Source organism: Mauremys mutica, chromosome 12 (assembly GCF_020497125.1).
Source record: "Mauremys mutica isolate MM-2020 ecotype Southern chromosome 12, ASM2049712v1, whole genome shotgun sequence".
Taxonomy (NCBI): Eukaryota; Metazoa; Chordata; order Testudines; family Geoemydidae; genus Mauremys; species Mauremys mutica.
Window position 1 is genome coordinate 82,076,704 of NC_059083.1, and position 15,771 is coordinate 82,092,474.

The 15,771-nt window shown below is 46.8% G+C and overlaps 1 protein-coding gene across 7 annotated transcripts in view; it reads left to right on the forward strand.

The window, feature by feature from the left end:
- The window catches only part of DNAH17 (dynein axonemal heavy chain 17), a 104,968-nt gene that overhangs the window by 44,144 nt on the left and 45,053 nt on the right, over window positions 1-15,771 (forward strand). For 6 of the 7 annotated variants that reach the window (XM_044982049.1, XM_044982048.1, XM_044982043.1 and 3 more), the window contains 9 exons: window positions 360-504; window positions 848-975; window positions 1,110-1,258; window positions 1,414-1,696; window positions 10,600-10,773; window positions 12,517-12,724; window positions 12,823-12,988; window positions 14,004-14,106; window positions 14,410-14,557. In XM_044982049.1, the coding sequence (XP_044837984.1) occupies window positions 360-504; window positions 848-975; window positions 1,110-1,258; window positions 1,414-1,696; window positions 10,600-10,773; window positions 12,517-12,724; window positions 12,823-12,988; window positions 14,004-14,106; window positions 14,410-14,557 (1,504 nt within the window). The remainder of the gene's footprint in view (window positions 1-359; window positions 505-847; window positions 976-1,109; window positions 1,259-1,413; window positions 1,697-10,599; window positions 10,774-12,516; window positions 12,725-12,822; window positions 12,989-14,003; window positions 14,107-14,409; window positions 14,558-15,771) is intronic. The other variant, XM_044982045.1, reaches the window with a different exon arrangement.

Sequence of the window (15,771 nt, forward strand, 5' to 3'; positions counted from 1 at the left end):
CATTCAAGAAGGCTGCATTTCAGTTCTTCATGAAAAGAGTGGAGCTGGCACTTTCACTTCAGAGAGCCAGTTCGGTTCAGAGTGAAGAGAGAGCAGTGTGCTCTAGGGTGGGAGATTGCCTGCTCTGAAGGAAACGTCCATCATCTTGTTCAGCAGCTGTTCACTGGCTTTCAGCCATTCGGAGGAGCCCAGACATCATCAGTGGTTCCAGGGCCTCCATTTGTGACATAGGGTCAAAGGCAGCCTATCAGATAAGGGGGAAGACTACCTGTGGCTTCCATTGCTTGATCCTGAGAGACCTTGTCAAAGGATGTAGATGCCTTCTTTAGAGAACCGCAGTCCTGTATGAGCATGTCCAGCTTTCCTTGCAGGTACTGAAATCCCTGAATAAGACTTACCAAACCTTGAAAAAAAGGCCTGTTGCTGTGGACCTTGACCCTAAAGCTGTAACCTGTGATGAGCTATTTGGAGTTATTCATCCAGCTACTAGAGAATGGAAAGATGGTAAGAAATCGACCGTCTTCCAATCAATGCACTCTAATAGTGTTTAAGTAGGTGCATTTACTGTAAATTATACTGAATGAAAATGGTGGCATTTAAAAAACCTCAGCAAGCAGTTCATTCATAACAATACCTAAACCTTTTAAAAATGATTGTAGAAATGGGAAGATCTTTTCTTTGGCTTCTCCCTAGAATTAGAAGGGGAATTTTTTAGCAAGACTGGCAGGTTTATTGAGGAAATATTGTGGCTGCTTCTTGATCACCTCCTCCTGAACAATTTAGCTTAAATGAAGAAACCAAGTACTAGAAAGAAAAACCAAGCAAAGACACTGTTTGTGTTGGGCAGGTCTGTTTTCTACAACGATGCGAGACCTGGCGAACATCACTCACCTTGGTCCCAAATGGATCATTCTCGATGGAGATATAGATCCCATGTGGATTGAATCTCTGAATACTGTCATGGATGATAATAAGGTCAGTGCTGGGATGCTGCTGGAGTTAAAAATCAGAGAACTTCATTTGAGGAGTGTTTTAAATTAACCAGCTCGTGTGTGTTTCTGCTCCTGCGGAACGAAGTGGTTTTTTCTGTCTGGTTGCCTTCCTCTTAGGTGCTCACCTTAGCGAGCAATGAGCGAATCCCACTAAATCCCACCATGAGACTTCTCTTTGAGATCAGCCACCTGAGGACAGCAACGCCAGCAACAGTATCCAGGGCCGGAATTCTCTATATCAACCCTGCAGATCTGGGCTGGAACCCGTGAGTTCTGGTTCACATTCCCCGCTTTGAAGTGTGAATGCCGTGCATTTCAAAGTGCAGGATGGTTTTCCATAGCACAGCAGGAAAAGGCTTAGTACTGTTATATTTACTTATTGTCATATGTTGAGATGTGAAATATGTCCATTATTTTGTAGTGTGGTGAGCAGCTGGATTGAGAAGCGAAATGTACAGTCTGAAAAAGCCAACTTAATGATTCTGTTTGATAAATACCTGCCTACATGTCTAGATAAACTGAGGTTTGGGTTCAAGAAGATTACCCCAGTCCCTGAAATTACTGTCATACAAACCATACTGTATCTGCTGGAATGTCTCCTGACTCCAACTAACACGCCTCCAGACTCCTCAAAAGAGCTATACGAACTGTACTTTGTTTTTGCGTGTTTCTGGGCATTTGGAGGAGCAATGTTTCAAGACCAGGTTAGTGACAGCTTGTAATATCAGGCCAGTTCAACTTGGATGGTAACAAAAAAATTTCTTTTTAGATCTCTTTGCTTGAACAGGCTGAAATGTTGACCCCAGAGTTAATGCCACTCAATCTCCTGTCTTTTTTTAGTTTATTTGGTTCTGAAATATCTTATGCTTAGGCTAAGCCTACCGTAGAATTTGTCTGGAAAATGTTGAGGAAATCAAACAAGATTTCTGGGGTTTGTGACTGATTAAAAAAAAAAGCGGTTTGTCTTTTAAATGATTTTTGATTGCTGAGTCACAGAAAACAAAAAGAGCAAAAGGGAATTTAGTTCATAGTTGCAGTGAAATGGGGGTTCTTTCATCTTCTGCTGAAGCATCTGGTTCTAGCCACTATTAAAGACTGACAGGACACTGGCCTAGATGGACCATGGCTCTGATCCAGTCTGGCAGTTCCTATGTTCTGAACACAAGAGCAGCGTTGGCTGCCATAGTGTTTATGGGGAATTCATTCTGAGATCTGTGCCAGTCTTTTAGAATAGCAAGTACAGCAGCTAGGTCACATGAGTCCTTTCCAGGCTTTGGTTCTGACTGGTGGGAGTTCCCTTAGCTACAAAGAGTGGGGTGCGTGTGTGCTGCAGGATGGACCCAGTAGCCTGGGGACTCTCACTATAAACGGTGTCTGAGAGGTTCATCCCAGAAGCTCCTAATCAGCGAGGATACAGCACTGGCCACAAGGATCAACAAGAACCAGAAAACAAACAAAACCCCACAACATAAGAAAAGAAGAGATGAGCTGCCCATAAGAACAATAGTCTCCCTACTGTACTGGCAGAGACCTCTCCTTGCATGTTGTAATCATCACTGCAGCGAATGTGCCTAGCTCCATCAGACCCCACATGCCGTATCTGCCAGACTGCATCAGAGAGCCTGAACACTGCTAACCAAGGTTCTGTGACAAGAAATCTATCCAGGTGTGACGAAGTGGGGCTGTTCTTAATGTTTCCTCTGAATACTGTGTGGGTGCCTCAGTTTCCCCTATGCATTTCTTAAGTCTCCAGCGTGCATAAATGGCTGACACTCTGTCTCCTGGCAACAAACGGCTGGGGTCCTTCCCTCCTGCAAGGGGATGGCTAAAGGTGAACAAAGAGATCAGGTGACCTCCTGGCTCGGGAAAGAGACAAAGGCCAGAAAGGAGGGGCTGGAGAGGGTTTCGGTTTGGGAGCTGGCTGGGGATGAGGAGTGAGGGCAGACGGGGTTGTCTGGCTCACTGGGCCCCAGAAGGGACGCAGCTGAGGGGTCCCGTTCTCTGTACATACAAGCTCTGTGTTAGACCATGTTCCTGTCATCTAATAAACCTCTGTTTTACTGGCTGGCTAAGAATCACGTCTGACTGTGAAGTGGGGGTGCAGGACCCTCTGGCTTCCCCAGGACCCTGCCAGGGCGGACTCACTGTGGGAAACGCACGGAGGGGCATATGCTGAATGCTCCAAGGTCAGACCCAGGAAGGTGAAGCCATGTGATCTTCTTGCCCTGGAGACAGTCTGCTCCAAGGGAGAGGAGGCTCCCCAAAGTCCTGACTGGCTTTGTGGGGAGCAGTTCCAGAGCATCGCCCGGGGACTCTGTGACACCAGGGTCTACCTCATCTCTCACAGCTACACAGTATGCTTTGCTAGACTGCAGTCTCCACTTAAAGAAAAAAAAAATCCGAACTGTCCTGAGTTTCCTGTCCATGAATCTCATTCCAATTTGAGACACAGATGAGAACTTTGGCTTGAAAGGTTAGAAAAGCTATTTGTTGTGATGAAGGAAGCTGACTCTACCACAAAAAAAGCTATGATCCTACACTTTTCTGGAAGTGAGATGTGCCATATTTTTAAAACATTGCCTGACATTGGGGGTAGCAAGGAATAAGAAAGCAAAACCAGCACTTACGAGGTTCTTTAAACCACATAAAAACATTAACTATGATCAATATACCTTCTGTCAAGCACGTCAGTGAGAAGGGGAAAGCATGTATGAGTATCATGCCAACCTACGTCACCTTGCTAGTTCATGTGAGTTCACAAAGGTGGGTCACAAGATACGAGGCCAAATGATACAAGGATGTTTGTCGGATAAGCTGAGAAGACAAACTCTCCAAAACACCCCCACAAATGACTTGTCAGATTACTGGACACTGCTTGAGCAAACAAGTTGTCAGAAACACATGCTCAACAACTAGAGCAATGACACCTGGCACCAAGCCCAGAGACAGCACATGTACTGCACGCTAAGAACTCAGTCAGGAATTGCGTGTGGCATGCTCAAGATGGTAACCAACCCCAGAAAATACAGGGCCCAGCCACAAAGATGACAAGTGTAAAATGCTACAAATGTGGAGGCTCATACCCACACCAAGGTGATTGCTCAGCAAAAGGGGTCCTCTGTCATACACATGGAAAACAAAACTACTCTGCAAAAGTCTGTAGCTCTCCTATTCTCCCACAAGTCAAGACAAATTTACAACAAAAATTGAATGAATGCACTCCAAGCTGACACCTCAGAAAATGACCGTGCTTACGTTGTCACAGTATTCCCAGAGAGAACCAAGTCTTCTGAACACAGAGTTGAGCCACAATGCCACATCATCATACGAGGATATGAGACTGACGTTTTAATTGACACTGGATCAACATACGTATTATGGCATGCCACAGAAACCGCTCATACAACTGACGGCAGAAAAAGTATACGCCTATGGAAATCTAGCCCCACTGACAATGTGTTGTGTAGTCTCAGCTCATTTTGTATTTAAGGACTGGTCTGTTACCAGTGCAATGTACTTGGTGTCCTAATATCACAGATACACTGATTAATTATGCCGTCCAAAGGGTACAGCCTAACAGGCTAAATCAACTTGTCCAGTCTTGAGAATATGTTCATAAGAATAGGAAAGTTGAAGAGAGAGCAAATAAAATGGCACTTTGACGACATGGTTCAGTCCATAGCAGTACCACACAGACACATTCCTTTCCATGTCAGAAAGCTGGTGGAAAAAGAACTAGCACACTTAGAAGAGCTTGACATCACTGAATGACTGGAAGGCCCCATACCATGGGTTTCCCCTATAGTAGTGGCCCAGAAACCAAACCAATCAAACAAAATCCATATTTGCGTGGATATGCATTTATGCGGCTATCAAGTGTGAGTGACACGTCACCTCCACTGTGTATGACAATAGTGCAGATCTAAATGAAGCAACGTTTTTTCTCCCAGCTTGACCTCGCAGTAGGATACCATCAACTTGAGCTCCACCTAGAGTCAAGATGCATAACAACCTCCATGACACATGTGGGTCTACTCCACTATAAACAACACAGTTGTGGCATTCTTCAGCCTTAGAAATATTTCAAAACACCATATGTGAGGTACTAGTTGGAATCCCTGGAGCTCTTAATGTGAGTGATGACACATTAGTATTTGGCACCAATCTGAAGAGCACAACACTTGACTAGCAGCTGGTTTTGAACGACTGCAGGAACAGAATCTCACAGTAAACCCAGACAAATATGAGTACAATAAACCCACATTAGAATTTTTTGGATACACATTCTCCAAAGATGGGTCTTCAGCAGATCCTAAGAAAGTGAAGGACATACATAATGCCACCATGCCCACAAACTCCAGTGAAGTTCGTAGCCTACTAGGGCTTGCAAATTACTGTGGCAGATTCATTCCAAGTTTAGCTACCATTACACAGCTTCTGAAAGATCTTACCAGGAAAGATTAAATATGGGTTTAGTCAGGTGAACATCAACGTATATTTGAGGAACTAAAGAAATCCCTTACCAGTGATGTAGTCATGTCATATTTTGATTCTGGTAAGAGAAGTGAACTTTTATTAGATGCCAGCCCTGTTGGATTAGGAACAGTCCTCACACAGCTTGACCAATGTGATCAAACTTACACTACTGCTTATGCCAGGAAGGCTTGTTTGTCCACTAAACAACAATACTCTCAGATGGAAAGAGAAGCTCTTGCTGTAGAATGGGGACAATCCCATTTTCATTTATACACTTACAAATGTCATTTCACAATTCAGAATAATCGTGAATCTCTTGAATTTATGTTCAACAATCCCTCTTTTTGCCCACCAGCTCCCACTGAGCAGTAGATGACTACATAGTTATCTATCATCCTGGAAAGGATAACCCTGCTGACTGGTTCTCCAGGCACACAGCTTGCAATTGTAACACTCCAGAGAAAGCAGCAGTGCATGTAAACGTCGTCCTCTCACACACAATTCCCTAAGTTCTCTCGTTAAAAACCTCCAGAGAATCTGACACGAGTCTCCAAATGGTCATCAAAGCTGTTTAAAGTGGTCAATGGAAAGAACTTCTGTGTAGCCCCCGACATTTGATTCCTGCAACACAAGCTGTTCTATAATTGTTTGCCCATGTTACAGGTGAGTTTACCATCACAGGTGGTGCTCGCCTACTCTGAGATAGAAGACTTCCTCTTCCATGTTTGTGGTGGGATCACATGTTTAGTTTGGCTCACAAAGGTCACCGTGGACTGGTAGAAACAAAATCCCTGGTCAGAGAAAAAGTCAAGTTCTTTGGGATTGATAGCCTTACTGAAACATACATCCTGCAGACTATGCCAAGCAACAGTTCTTCAAAATCACACTCCTCCTGGATCTCCCCTGCCCGCATCCCCTTGGATTAAAATTAGCGGGGATTTTTGTGATTTCCCTAATAGAAAACATTTGCTGGTTGTTATAGGTGACTGTTCTCGTTACCCACAAGTTGAGAGGATCAGTACTACTTCTGCCAAGCTTTTGTCAGCCTGTGGAATACCCATCTTTATTAAAGCTGACAATGGTCCTCCTTTTCAAGGCTCACAATTCACCCATTTCAGATATCGTAAACTTACTCCAAAACGGCCACAAGCCAATGGAGACGTGGAGAGGTTTATGCGAACACTCAAGAAAGCGCTGCGAATTGCTGCAGCAGACAGATTAGACATGCACAGAAGTTACTTTGTTTCCTCCGTAGTTATCAAACCACGCCCCACTGTTGTCCTGGCACAGCAACAGCAACTGTCCTGTTCGGCAAACCGCTAAGAACAAAATTGCCACAAGTTGAGATAAGGGCAGATGATGAATCTCTGTATCAGCATGACAATGAAATGAAGCTCATCATGTACAAATATGCCAGCCACCGCAGACAGGCTAGGACCATATGTTTCAATGTGAGAGACATAGTTCTTGTCAGAAACTTCCAGCTTCACAACAAACTCTACGCCCTTTTATCCTGAGCCATATAAGGTTACAATGGTCAAAGGCGTGATGATCGCTACTGAGAGAGGATCCCATAAAATCACATGAAATGCATCTCATATGAAACCACTTTGTGGCACTCAATATGTTCCCGTTCTGCAAGATGCTGCTGCTGACGGCCTTACAGAGACTGAGGGTCTGGCTACACTTGCAGATGTAGAGCACTGTGAGTTAAACCCGCTTTCGGAGAGCGCAGTAGGGAAAGCATGACAGTCTGTCCACACTGACAGCTGCTTGCGCATTGGCGTGGCCACATTTGCGGCACTTGCAGCAGCATTGGGAGCGGTGCATTATGGGCAGCTATCCCAGCATGCAAGTGGCTGCAACATGCTTTTCAAATGGGGGGGGTGGAGTGTGACAGGGAGCGTGTTGTGTGTGTGGGGGGAAAGAGAGTGGGTTTTGGGGGGGCTGAGAGCATGTCAGCATGCTGACTTGTAAGTTCAGACAGCAGCAGACCTCCCGCTCCCCCCCCCACACTTCTCTCGCTCTATCTCTCCCTCTCTCACACACAGCATTCCACAGTAACGGCTTGCATGCCAGCTGTCAGAAATGAAGCTTTGAAAGGGCATTTCCGCATTCCTACAGGAGTTCAAAACAATGACAAGAGTGGCCACTTGAGTTAAAGGGTTATGGGACGTTTCCAGAGGCTGATCAGAGCGCAGGAACCTGACACCTCGTTCACACTGACACCCGTGCGTTGTAGCCAAGGCACATCAAACGTTATTCCTCTTGCCGAGGTGGAGTACTAGCAGCGCTGTAGCCGCAGGGTCAGAGCGCTCTACGTGCCTTGCCAGTGTAGACTGGGAGTGAGCTAGTGCACCCAGGGCTCCTTTATTGTGCTGTAACTCGCAAGTGTAGCCAAGCCCTAAGTCCCCTATGCTCTCCATGCAAGTGAATGACTCAACCCCTGTGCTGCAGAGGTGGAAAGTCCCTGTTTCCTGACAAGAAGAAGCCAGCACATCTTAAGGACTATATAACATAAATGACTGTGTTTCTGTGGACGTTTTGAACAATCATCAGTTATGCAAAGTGTGGGCCATTAATGTTGGCTTGGAATCTTGATGGCTTCCATTAACTAGGACAATTGGTTGTAAATGGCTCTGATTACTTGTAAGCCTTCCTGTATATGTGGGTGCCAGCCAGTGAGTAATGAAGTCTCACAGGACATGTGAACATGTCACATGATATTGGAATCCATCTTAAACCTGGTGCTTTTCCATTTAGAAGGAAGGGAGGGAACCCAGAGAGAGACAGAGGATTCCCGCCTTGTGCCAAAGATATAAAAGGGGGTCAAACAGAAAAAGGGGGCTTCCAGTCATGAGAAATCCCCAAGTGACCACCTGAGCTGGAACTAACAAGGACTGTACCAGGGGAAAGGATTGGGCCCAGACTAGGAAGGAGTCTCCTCTGTGAAAGAAGCTTATTGGAACATCTCTGAGGATGAGATTTACCTGTATTCAGTTTCTTAAATGTATTAGGCTTAGACTTGCGTGTTTTGTTTTATTTTGCTTGGTAACTTGCTTTGTTCTGTTATTACTTGAAACCACTTAAATCCTACTTTTTATACTTAATAAAATCACTTTTGTGTATTCATTAACCCAGAGTAAGTGATTAATATCTGGGAGAAAAAACAGCTGTGCATCACTCTCTCTCAGTGTTATAGAGGACGAACAATTTATTAGTTTACCCTGTATAACCTTTATACAGAGTAAAACGGATTTATTTGGGGTTTGGATCCCATTGGGAGCTGGGTGTCTGGGTGCTGGAGACAGAAATACCAGCTGAGTAGTTTTCAGTTAAAGCCCGGAGCTTTGGGGGCGTGGTTCAGACCTGGGTCTGTGTTGCAGCAGACTGGCGTGTCTGGCTCAACAAGGCAGGGTTCTGGAGTCTCAAGCCATCAGGGAAAACGGGCTCAGCAGTAATTTCAGAACATCAGGTGACGGTCCCAAGGGGTCTCTGTGACTGAACCCATCACATGCACATACTTAATTTTAAGCCCATGCATGTTCTCACTGAAGTCAGTGGTTAAACTTAAGTGTATGTCTATGTGTTTGTGGATTCAGGGCCATAGCTGCTCAAAAGGGTAACACAGCCAGTGGCTTAGCTGCTGCTAGATCAGACTCACAGACTTTCTAGAAGGAGCTCAAGTAGCAACATTCTTGGTGTTTTCCCCACATTTTGTTAATGCAAAAATTGAGAATTTGATCAGAAAATAATGGAATAGAAAGTGCTTAGGTCTCTCCTGAAAAGGATACTTCCTGGGAATTCCCATGGGAGGGAGATCCTCTGAGCACACAGCTCACATCTGTTCTCTCAGGCTTCCCCTGTGTAACCATCTTCATCCAAAGACTGCACAGAGACTGCTGTGTGTAGCAGGGGTGGCAGCTTGGGCTGGGCTGGAGCTGAAAGGGGCCGGAGGACCCTCCACACAACAGAAACACCAATAGCAGGCTGGCTCTGGGCCAGAGGGCTGACCACAGAGCTAGGTGTCAGAAGACCTAGATTCTATCCCAGAATCTGCCCTTTGCTTGCTGCATGACCTTGGGCAAGTAATAATCCCTGTGAATGCAATGGGGATAATCATATTTACACTTGTCTGTAAAGCACTTTGAGATCTAGGGGTGAACGTAGAAAGTGTCAGTAAATATAAATGTGCATGTTTTAATGTCTAAGCCCAAATCCAAGGGAGTCTTTGGGAACTGTGACATGCTCTTTGGCAAATACACAGAGGGAACTATAGAAATGTCCAGCTGGAAGGGACCTCAGGAGGTCATCTAGTCCAGCCCCTCTCACTGAGGCAGGACCAAGTCAATCTAGACCATCCCTGTCCAGCCTATTCTTAAAAACCTTCAGTGAGGGCGAGTCCACAGCCTCCCTTGGGAGCCTGTTCCAGACTTTAACTACCCTTAGAGTTAGAAAGTGTTTCCTAATATCTAACCTGAATCGTCCTTGCTGCAACTATGTTGAGTCCTTGTTCTATACTGGGTGGACATGGCAAACAGTTGATCCCTGTCCTCTGTATAACAATCTTGTAATGAACTTGTTCTGTACATTATACGGTATATTGCATGATCCTGTTATGAAGGGCCCAAGATACTATACTGCAGGAGGGGGAGAAGTTAAGTGTGGTCATACTCTGAAAACTAATCTTGTAAAATAGTTGCCCGGCCTGAGAGCCAGAATTGGCCGGGGAGCAGGATTCTGCCAGCTGGAGAAAATGATTTAATTCCCTCTCTCACTATGCAGCACGAGGACACACTCAGAGAGCAGGGGGCTGAGGCAGGAGCTGGAGCTGAGAGGGAGACAGTGTTTTTCATCTTCCTCTTTGGAATTGGCTGTGGGGAGATTACTTTATCCTGGCTTTGGCTGAGTAAAGATGTTTGTGTCTGGCTCCTGCAGGGGCAGGCATGCTAGACTTCTGTGCTTTACTCTAAAGCACTCCACAAAGGTGTTTCAATGCCACCTAAGCATGCAGAATCCATCTCGGCTCCAAATAGCCTGTGCTGCAGAGCCTTGGGCCAGCGTGACTAACTGAACATGTCCCACAAAGGCAACAAAAACTGTTTAATGAGCTTGTTTTTCTCCTCCTCAGCTGGTGGACTATCGTGTAGAGTTCAGTAAATGGTGGGTGAATGAATTTAAAACCATCAAGTTTCCATCTCAAGGGACTATTTTTGACTATTATATAGACCCAGAAAGTAAGAAATTCATGCTTTGGAATGATAAAGTGCCAACATTTGAGCTGGACCCAGAAGTTCCCTTACAGGTAATTCCCCCAAATGATCTTCCTTGATTCTTTCTTTGTACTTTACTTGCTAATGTATTGCCCCCCTCCACACTGGAGTAAAGGGCGACTTGACAAACTGTGCAAGATCTTGCAGGTACCAGAACAGCGTGGCTACACATGGATTATCACTAAACCTCTGGCTCTGCAAGGTAAGCCAGTGATGTTGGTAATTCGGTCTGATATTTAGGATGCAAGATGGTAATATACAGTGCCTGGAAAATGTTGTTTCCCTATGGACAGTGTTGGCTAGGTGAATTGTGGGAGTGGGCTGGTTTCCCTAAAGAATCTGGTCCAGTCCACTGCCACAGAAAGGCCCATACTCTGATTACACTGGGCAAGTCCTATGGCTATTGTTTATTTCATACACATCTCAGGTGTCCCTCACTGTGATGTGTTTTGTGCTCTCAATCCTGTCTTTAAACACCTGTTTCCAGACATGGGGCAGAAAACCGGGAGGGAACATATGGGAATTATGGATGCCCAGACAGGAGGGAGACTTGAGCATCTCCCGAGTACATATTGTCTGCAGACTATTAACCCTCAGGACATGAAAAAAAGTCAGAGGGCAAATAGGGGCAAAGCATGCTGCTCTCGGCTTAAAGAAAGAGTTAATTAACAATGCAAATCGCGGGTGTGAAGCTTCCCGATTCTGACTCCAGGCACCAGCTAAGTAACCTTACCCTGTACACACAAACCAGCCTTTGCTGTCTCTGAGTTGCACGCTGCAGCTTGCACTTAGGGTCAGTGAAAAGTCTACAGTGCACAGCCCAAATACATCACAAGCACAGCAACCCTGCCCAGCACTGTATGAGCACTGGAACAAGGAGCTGAGTATAATGCTTGTCCGGTTGCCATGCAATGGGAGCATAACGAGGTCCAAAAAAATACACATTTTATCAGAAATACTGAGACTGTATTTGGCATGGGTAAGAAAATCACTGGCACAAGCATTGCAACTATTAAGTGCTGACTTCTGGGTTTCCTGGAGAGTCAGTATTTGTGAGTAAGGTAACGTTTTATGAGCATGCATTGCACAGTATTCATGGTGACCTGCAGTCAGCAGTTTTGTCTTGGAAATCTGCTCCTGCTGGGAAGGAAGCAGCTCTGGGAAAGTGCTCCTCTGCAATGGTTTGCTGTGAGACCGGAGCAAAGTTGGCCTATTTCTGGGAGCATTTGCTGCTTGTTCTGGGTTTACATAGGCCTCAGTAATCTAGGGCCTGATCTGACAGCCCATACTCATGTGAGGTGTTCTACTGACGTCTCCTGGGCTACTTACTGCAAGATGAAGCCTTCAATGCTCCAATGCCAATGGCTGTCTTAGATTCTAAGGAAATAGTCGCTGTAATTAACAGGCTGGTTTATCACCTGGATACGATGTGCCGTGTTAGAAGATGCTCCTGGTTCTTGTGTACGTTTTCACAAGCTGTACTCTGGCTTTGTACATGTTGAAAACCCAAGTAAAGGGGGAAAGCCCGTCAGTGCATTGACTGACTGCAAAGCTGTGAAGACAAGGGTTGGGTTTTTCGGAAACCTTATTTGAAACCTGTCCAGTTCTGTAACGGCAAGCCCCGATTGTAACTGCAGAACCTTTAAAATAATCCAGCTCCGGAGATGTTCACACGCAAGCATTTCCATGTCTCACTTTAAGATACAATCTATCATCAAACCCAGTTTGGTGAAACTTGATTAAAATAATTTATTTCATTGATGACTTTTCAACAGGCTTCCGTAGTCCATACGACAGAAACCATCCGAATTCGCTATTTTATGGATTTGCTAGTGGCAAAGAAGTGGCCTGTGATGTTAGTGGGGAATGCAGGCACAGGGAAGTCGGTCATGATGGTGGACAAACTGCAGTCTCTGAACACTGAGGACTACCTCTTGCAGGCTGTTCCCTTTAACTTCTACACAACCTCGGCCATGCTGCAGGGTAAGGTGCTTAGCCAGAAACAGCCTGAAAACAGGCTCATCTTACTGGGAAGCAATGACTGCACAAGTGATTGGATTGGTGTTGCTGTCGTTCTGCAGCTATTCTTGAGAAGCCCTTGGAGAAGAAATCCGGGAGAAACTTTGGTCCTCCAGGCACAAAGAAGCTTATTTACTTCATAGATGATATGAATATGCCTGAAGTGGACAAATATGGCACAGTAGCTCCTCATACATTGATCAGGCAGCACATAGACCATGGGCACTGGTAATTGTGTAGCTAAACTCTTCAGTTGTTTCATCCATGTGTTGAATTACTCTTGCTCAGATTATGCTACTGTGGTGATGGGGTCTGTGTGTCTGTCTAAGGGGTGTATCTGGCCCATCACCAGAGTATCTGCGTGCCCGATAATCTTTGGTGTATTTATCCCCACAAGGTATGGCAGGGCAGTGCTATTAGCCCCATTGTACAGATGGGAACGGGGGCACAGAGAGACTGAGAGAGTTGGCTAAGGTCACACAGGCAGTCTGTGGCAGAGCAAGGAATTAGAACTGGGGCTTCTGAGTCTTAGGTCAGCACAATTGAAGTACACAAAGAGAATGATCCATAACATAGCAGTTCTGGATCATGAGATCTCTAGAGACCAGGGCAGTCTAGAATTGCCAATAGCGAGCCCAGTGTGAGCCCTGCTAGAAGTGCTGCCCAGTGGCATTGGAGCAGCGGGTCCATCTCACTGGCCTTTCCTGCTTTTACTCTTAGGCCAGATCTACACTATAAATGTATATCGGTATAACTCCATTGCTCAGGGATGTTAAAAATCCAACCCTGGAGGGATGCCATTGTATCGACCTAAGCCCTGGTGTAGACAGCACTACGTTGATGGGACAGCTTCTCCCACCGACACAGCTCCCGCCTCTCGCAACGTGGATTAACTATGCTGACGGAAGACACTCTTCCATTGGCATATTAGTGACTTCACTGAAGTGCTGCAGCAGTGCAGCTCTGCCGCTGCGGTGTTTTAAGCGTAGACCTGCCCTGAGCTGTAACTATTTTCTGGACAGCAAAAAAGTCTTTTCCTGTGCAATAGATGTTATGCTCTGCCAAGAGAGGAAACTGTGGGCAGATGATCATCTCCCCTGGATCTTCTCTGTAAAGGCATCTGGGAGGGATCAGTGTATGTGAAAGTTGTTTGGGGCCAGGTTCATACTACAGGAGGGAGAGCTCCTTTAGTCTTCAGAGAATAAAGACATGTACACATCCTTCTCCTTCACCTGCTGTCTAGGTATGACAGAAACAAGCTGACATTAAAGGACATTCACAACTGTCAGTATGTAGCCTGCATGAATCCAACCTCTGGATCCTTTACGATTGACTCCAGACTTCAGGTATGCAATGGAGAAACGATTGGGTTGGGCTTTTGTTAGCTTCAGTCTCAGTGGTAGCCACCCACTTCGCCAGCAGTTTGGCGCTCTGTAGATTTTACCTCCTCTCCCCTTGTATGGGGCCTTTGACACTAGTAGAAGGCTGGAGTGTCTAGTTTGTGGTGTCTGTGTCTGACAGCCACCATCTCACTTGCTGTGGTGGGTTCATTTCCAGGCAATGTGTGTCCTGGCAGGTGGAAACATGGGGGTGCTGATGGAAGTCACACCCTCTCCTGACAGGTTTGGTTTTCAATTGCTTTGTTTTAGCGACACTTTTGTGTGTTTGCTGTGAGTTTTCCTGGCCAAGAAGCACTTGTGACCATTTACAGCACCATCCTTGCACAGCACATGGCAATCCGTAACATTCCGGTCCCCACTCAGAAGATCCTGTCACCACTAATTGCGGGAGTGCTGGGTAAGCAGCAATAGCACGTTAATGTTTAGAAAGGCAGCATTATATAGGGCAGATGTCTATCTTCGTTTTTTCACCAGTATCTATCGTCCCTGCTGTACTAGTGTTTGTAAACTGCACACTGTGTCGGAAAGAGAGGGCAAATAACCACCTACCTGAAAAGTCCTGTGCAGCACTTTGAAACGACAGGATATTGATTATGCCTCCGTACGGGTGGAAGGGTGAGCGACTCAAAGCACTAGGTATCGCCCCACCTCTGTTCCCACGAAAGCCAATGGAAGTTTTACCAGTGATTTAAAGGAAGCACAGTTAGGTCAATGCTGAGCACTTTTGAAAATCCCACATGAAATGTTTAGAGAGAGAATGCGTGTTCGGACTGCAGCAGCATTGTTCCACCCACCTGTACTGCAGCTCTCTACTGCATGTGCTCCTTGGCACCAGTGCCTTGGGGGCGGGCGGGGGGGGGGCAGCAGAGAGCTGCACTGGGCATTGGAGAGGGGACCGTGCGCCGCTTCCTCAGAGTCAGTGCAGTGGGGAGTGCTGCTTTGCTCCCATGGCTGGGATGGGGGGGCAGTCCTGGGCACTGCAGAGCCCTGTGCAGTGGGGAGTGCTGCTTTGCTCCCATGGCTGGGATGGGGGTGGCAGTCCTGGGCACTGCAGAGCCCTGTGCAGTGGGGAGTGCTGCTTTGCTCCCATGGCTGGGATGGGGGGGCAGTCCTGGGCACTGCAGAGCCCTGTGCAGTGGGGAGTGCTGCTTTGCTCCCATGGCTGGGATGGGGGGGCAGTCCTGGGCACTGCAGAGCCCTGTGCAGTGGGGAGTGCTGCTTTGCTCCCATGGCTGGGATGGGGGGGGCAGTCCTGGGCACTGCAGAGCCCTGTGCAGTGGGGAGTGCTGCTTTGCTCCCATGGCTGGGATGGGGGGGGCAGTCCTGGGCACTGCAGAGCCCTGTGCAGTGGGGAGTGCTGCTTTGCTCCCATGGCTGGGATGGGGGGGCAGTCCTGGGCACTGCAGAGCCCTGTGCAGTGGGGAGTGCTGCTTTGCTCCCATGGCTGGGATGGGGGGGCAGTCCTGGGCACTGCAGAGCCCTGTGCAGTGGGGAGTGCTGCTTTGCTCCCATGGCTGGGATGGGGGGGGCAGTCCTGGGCACTGCAGAGCCCTGTGCAGTGGGGAGTGCTGCTTTGCTCCCATGGCTGGGATGGGGGGGCAGTCCTGGGCA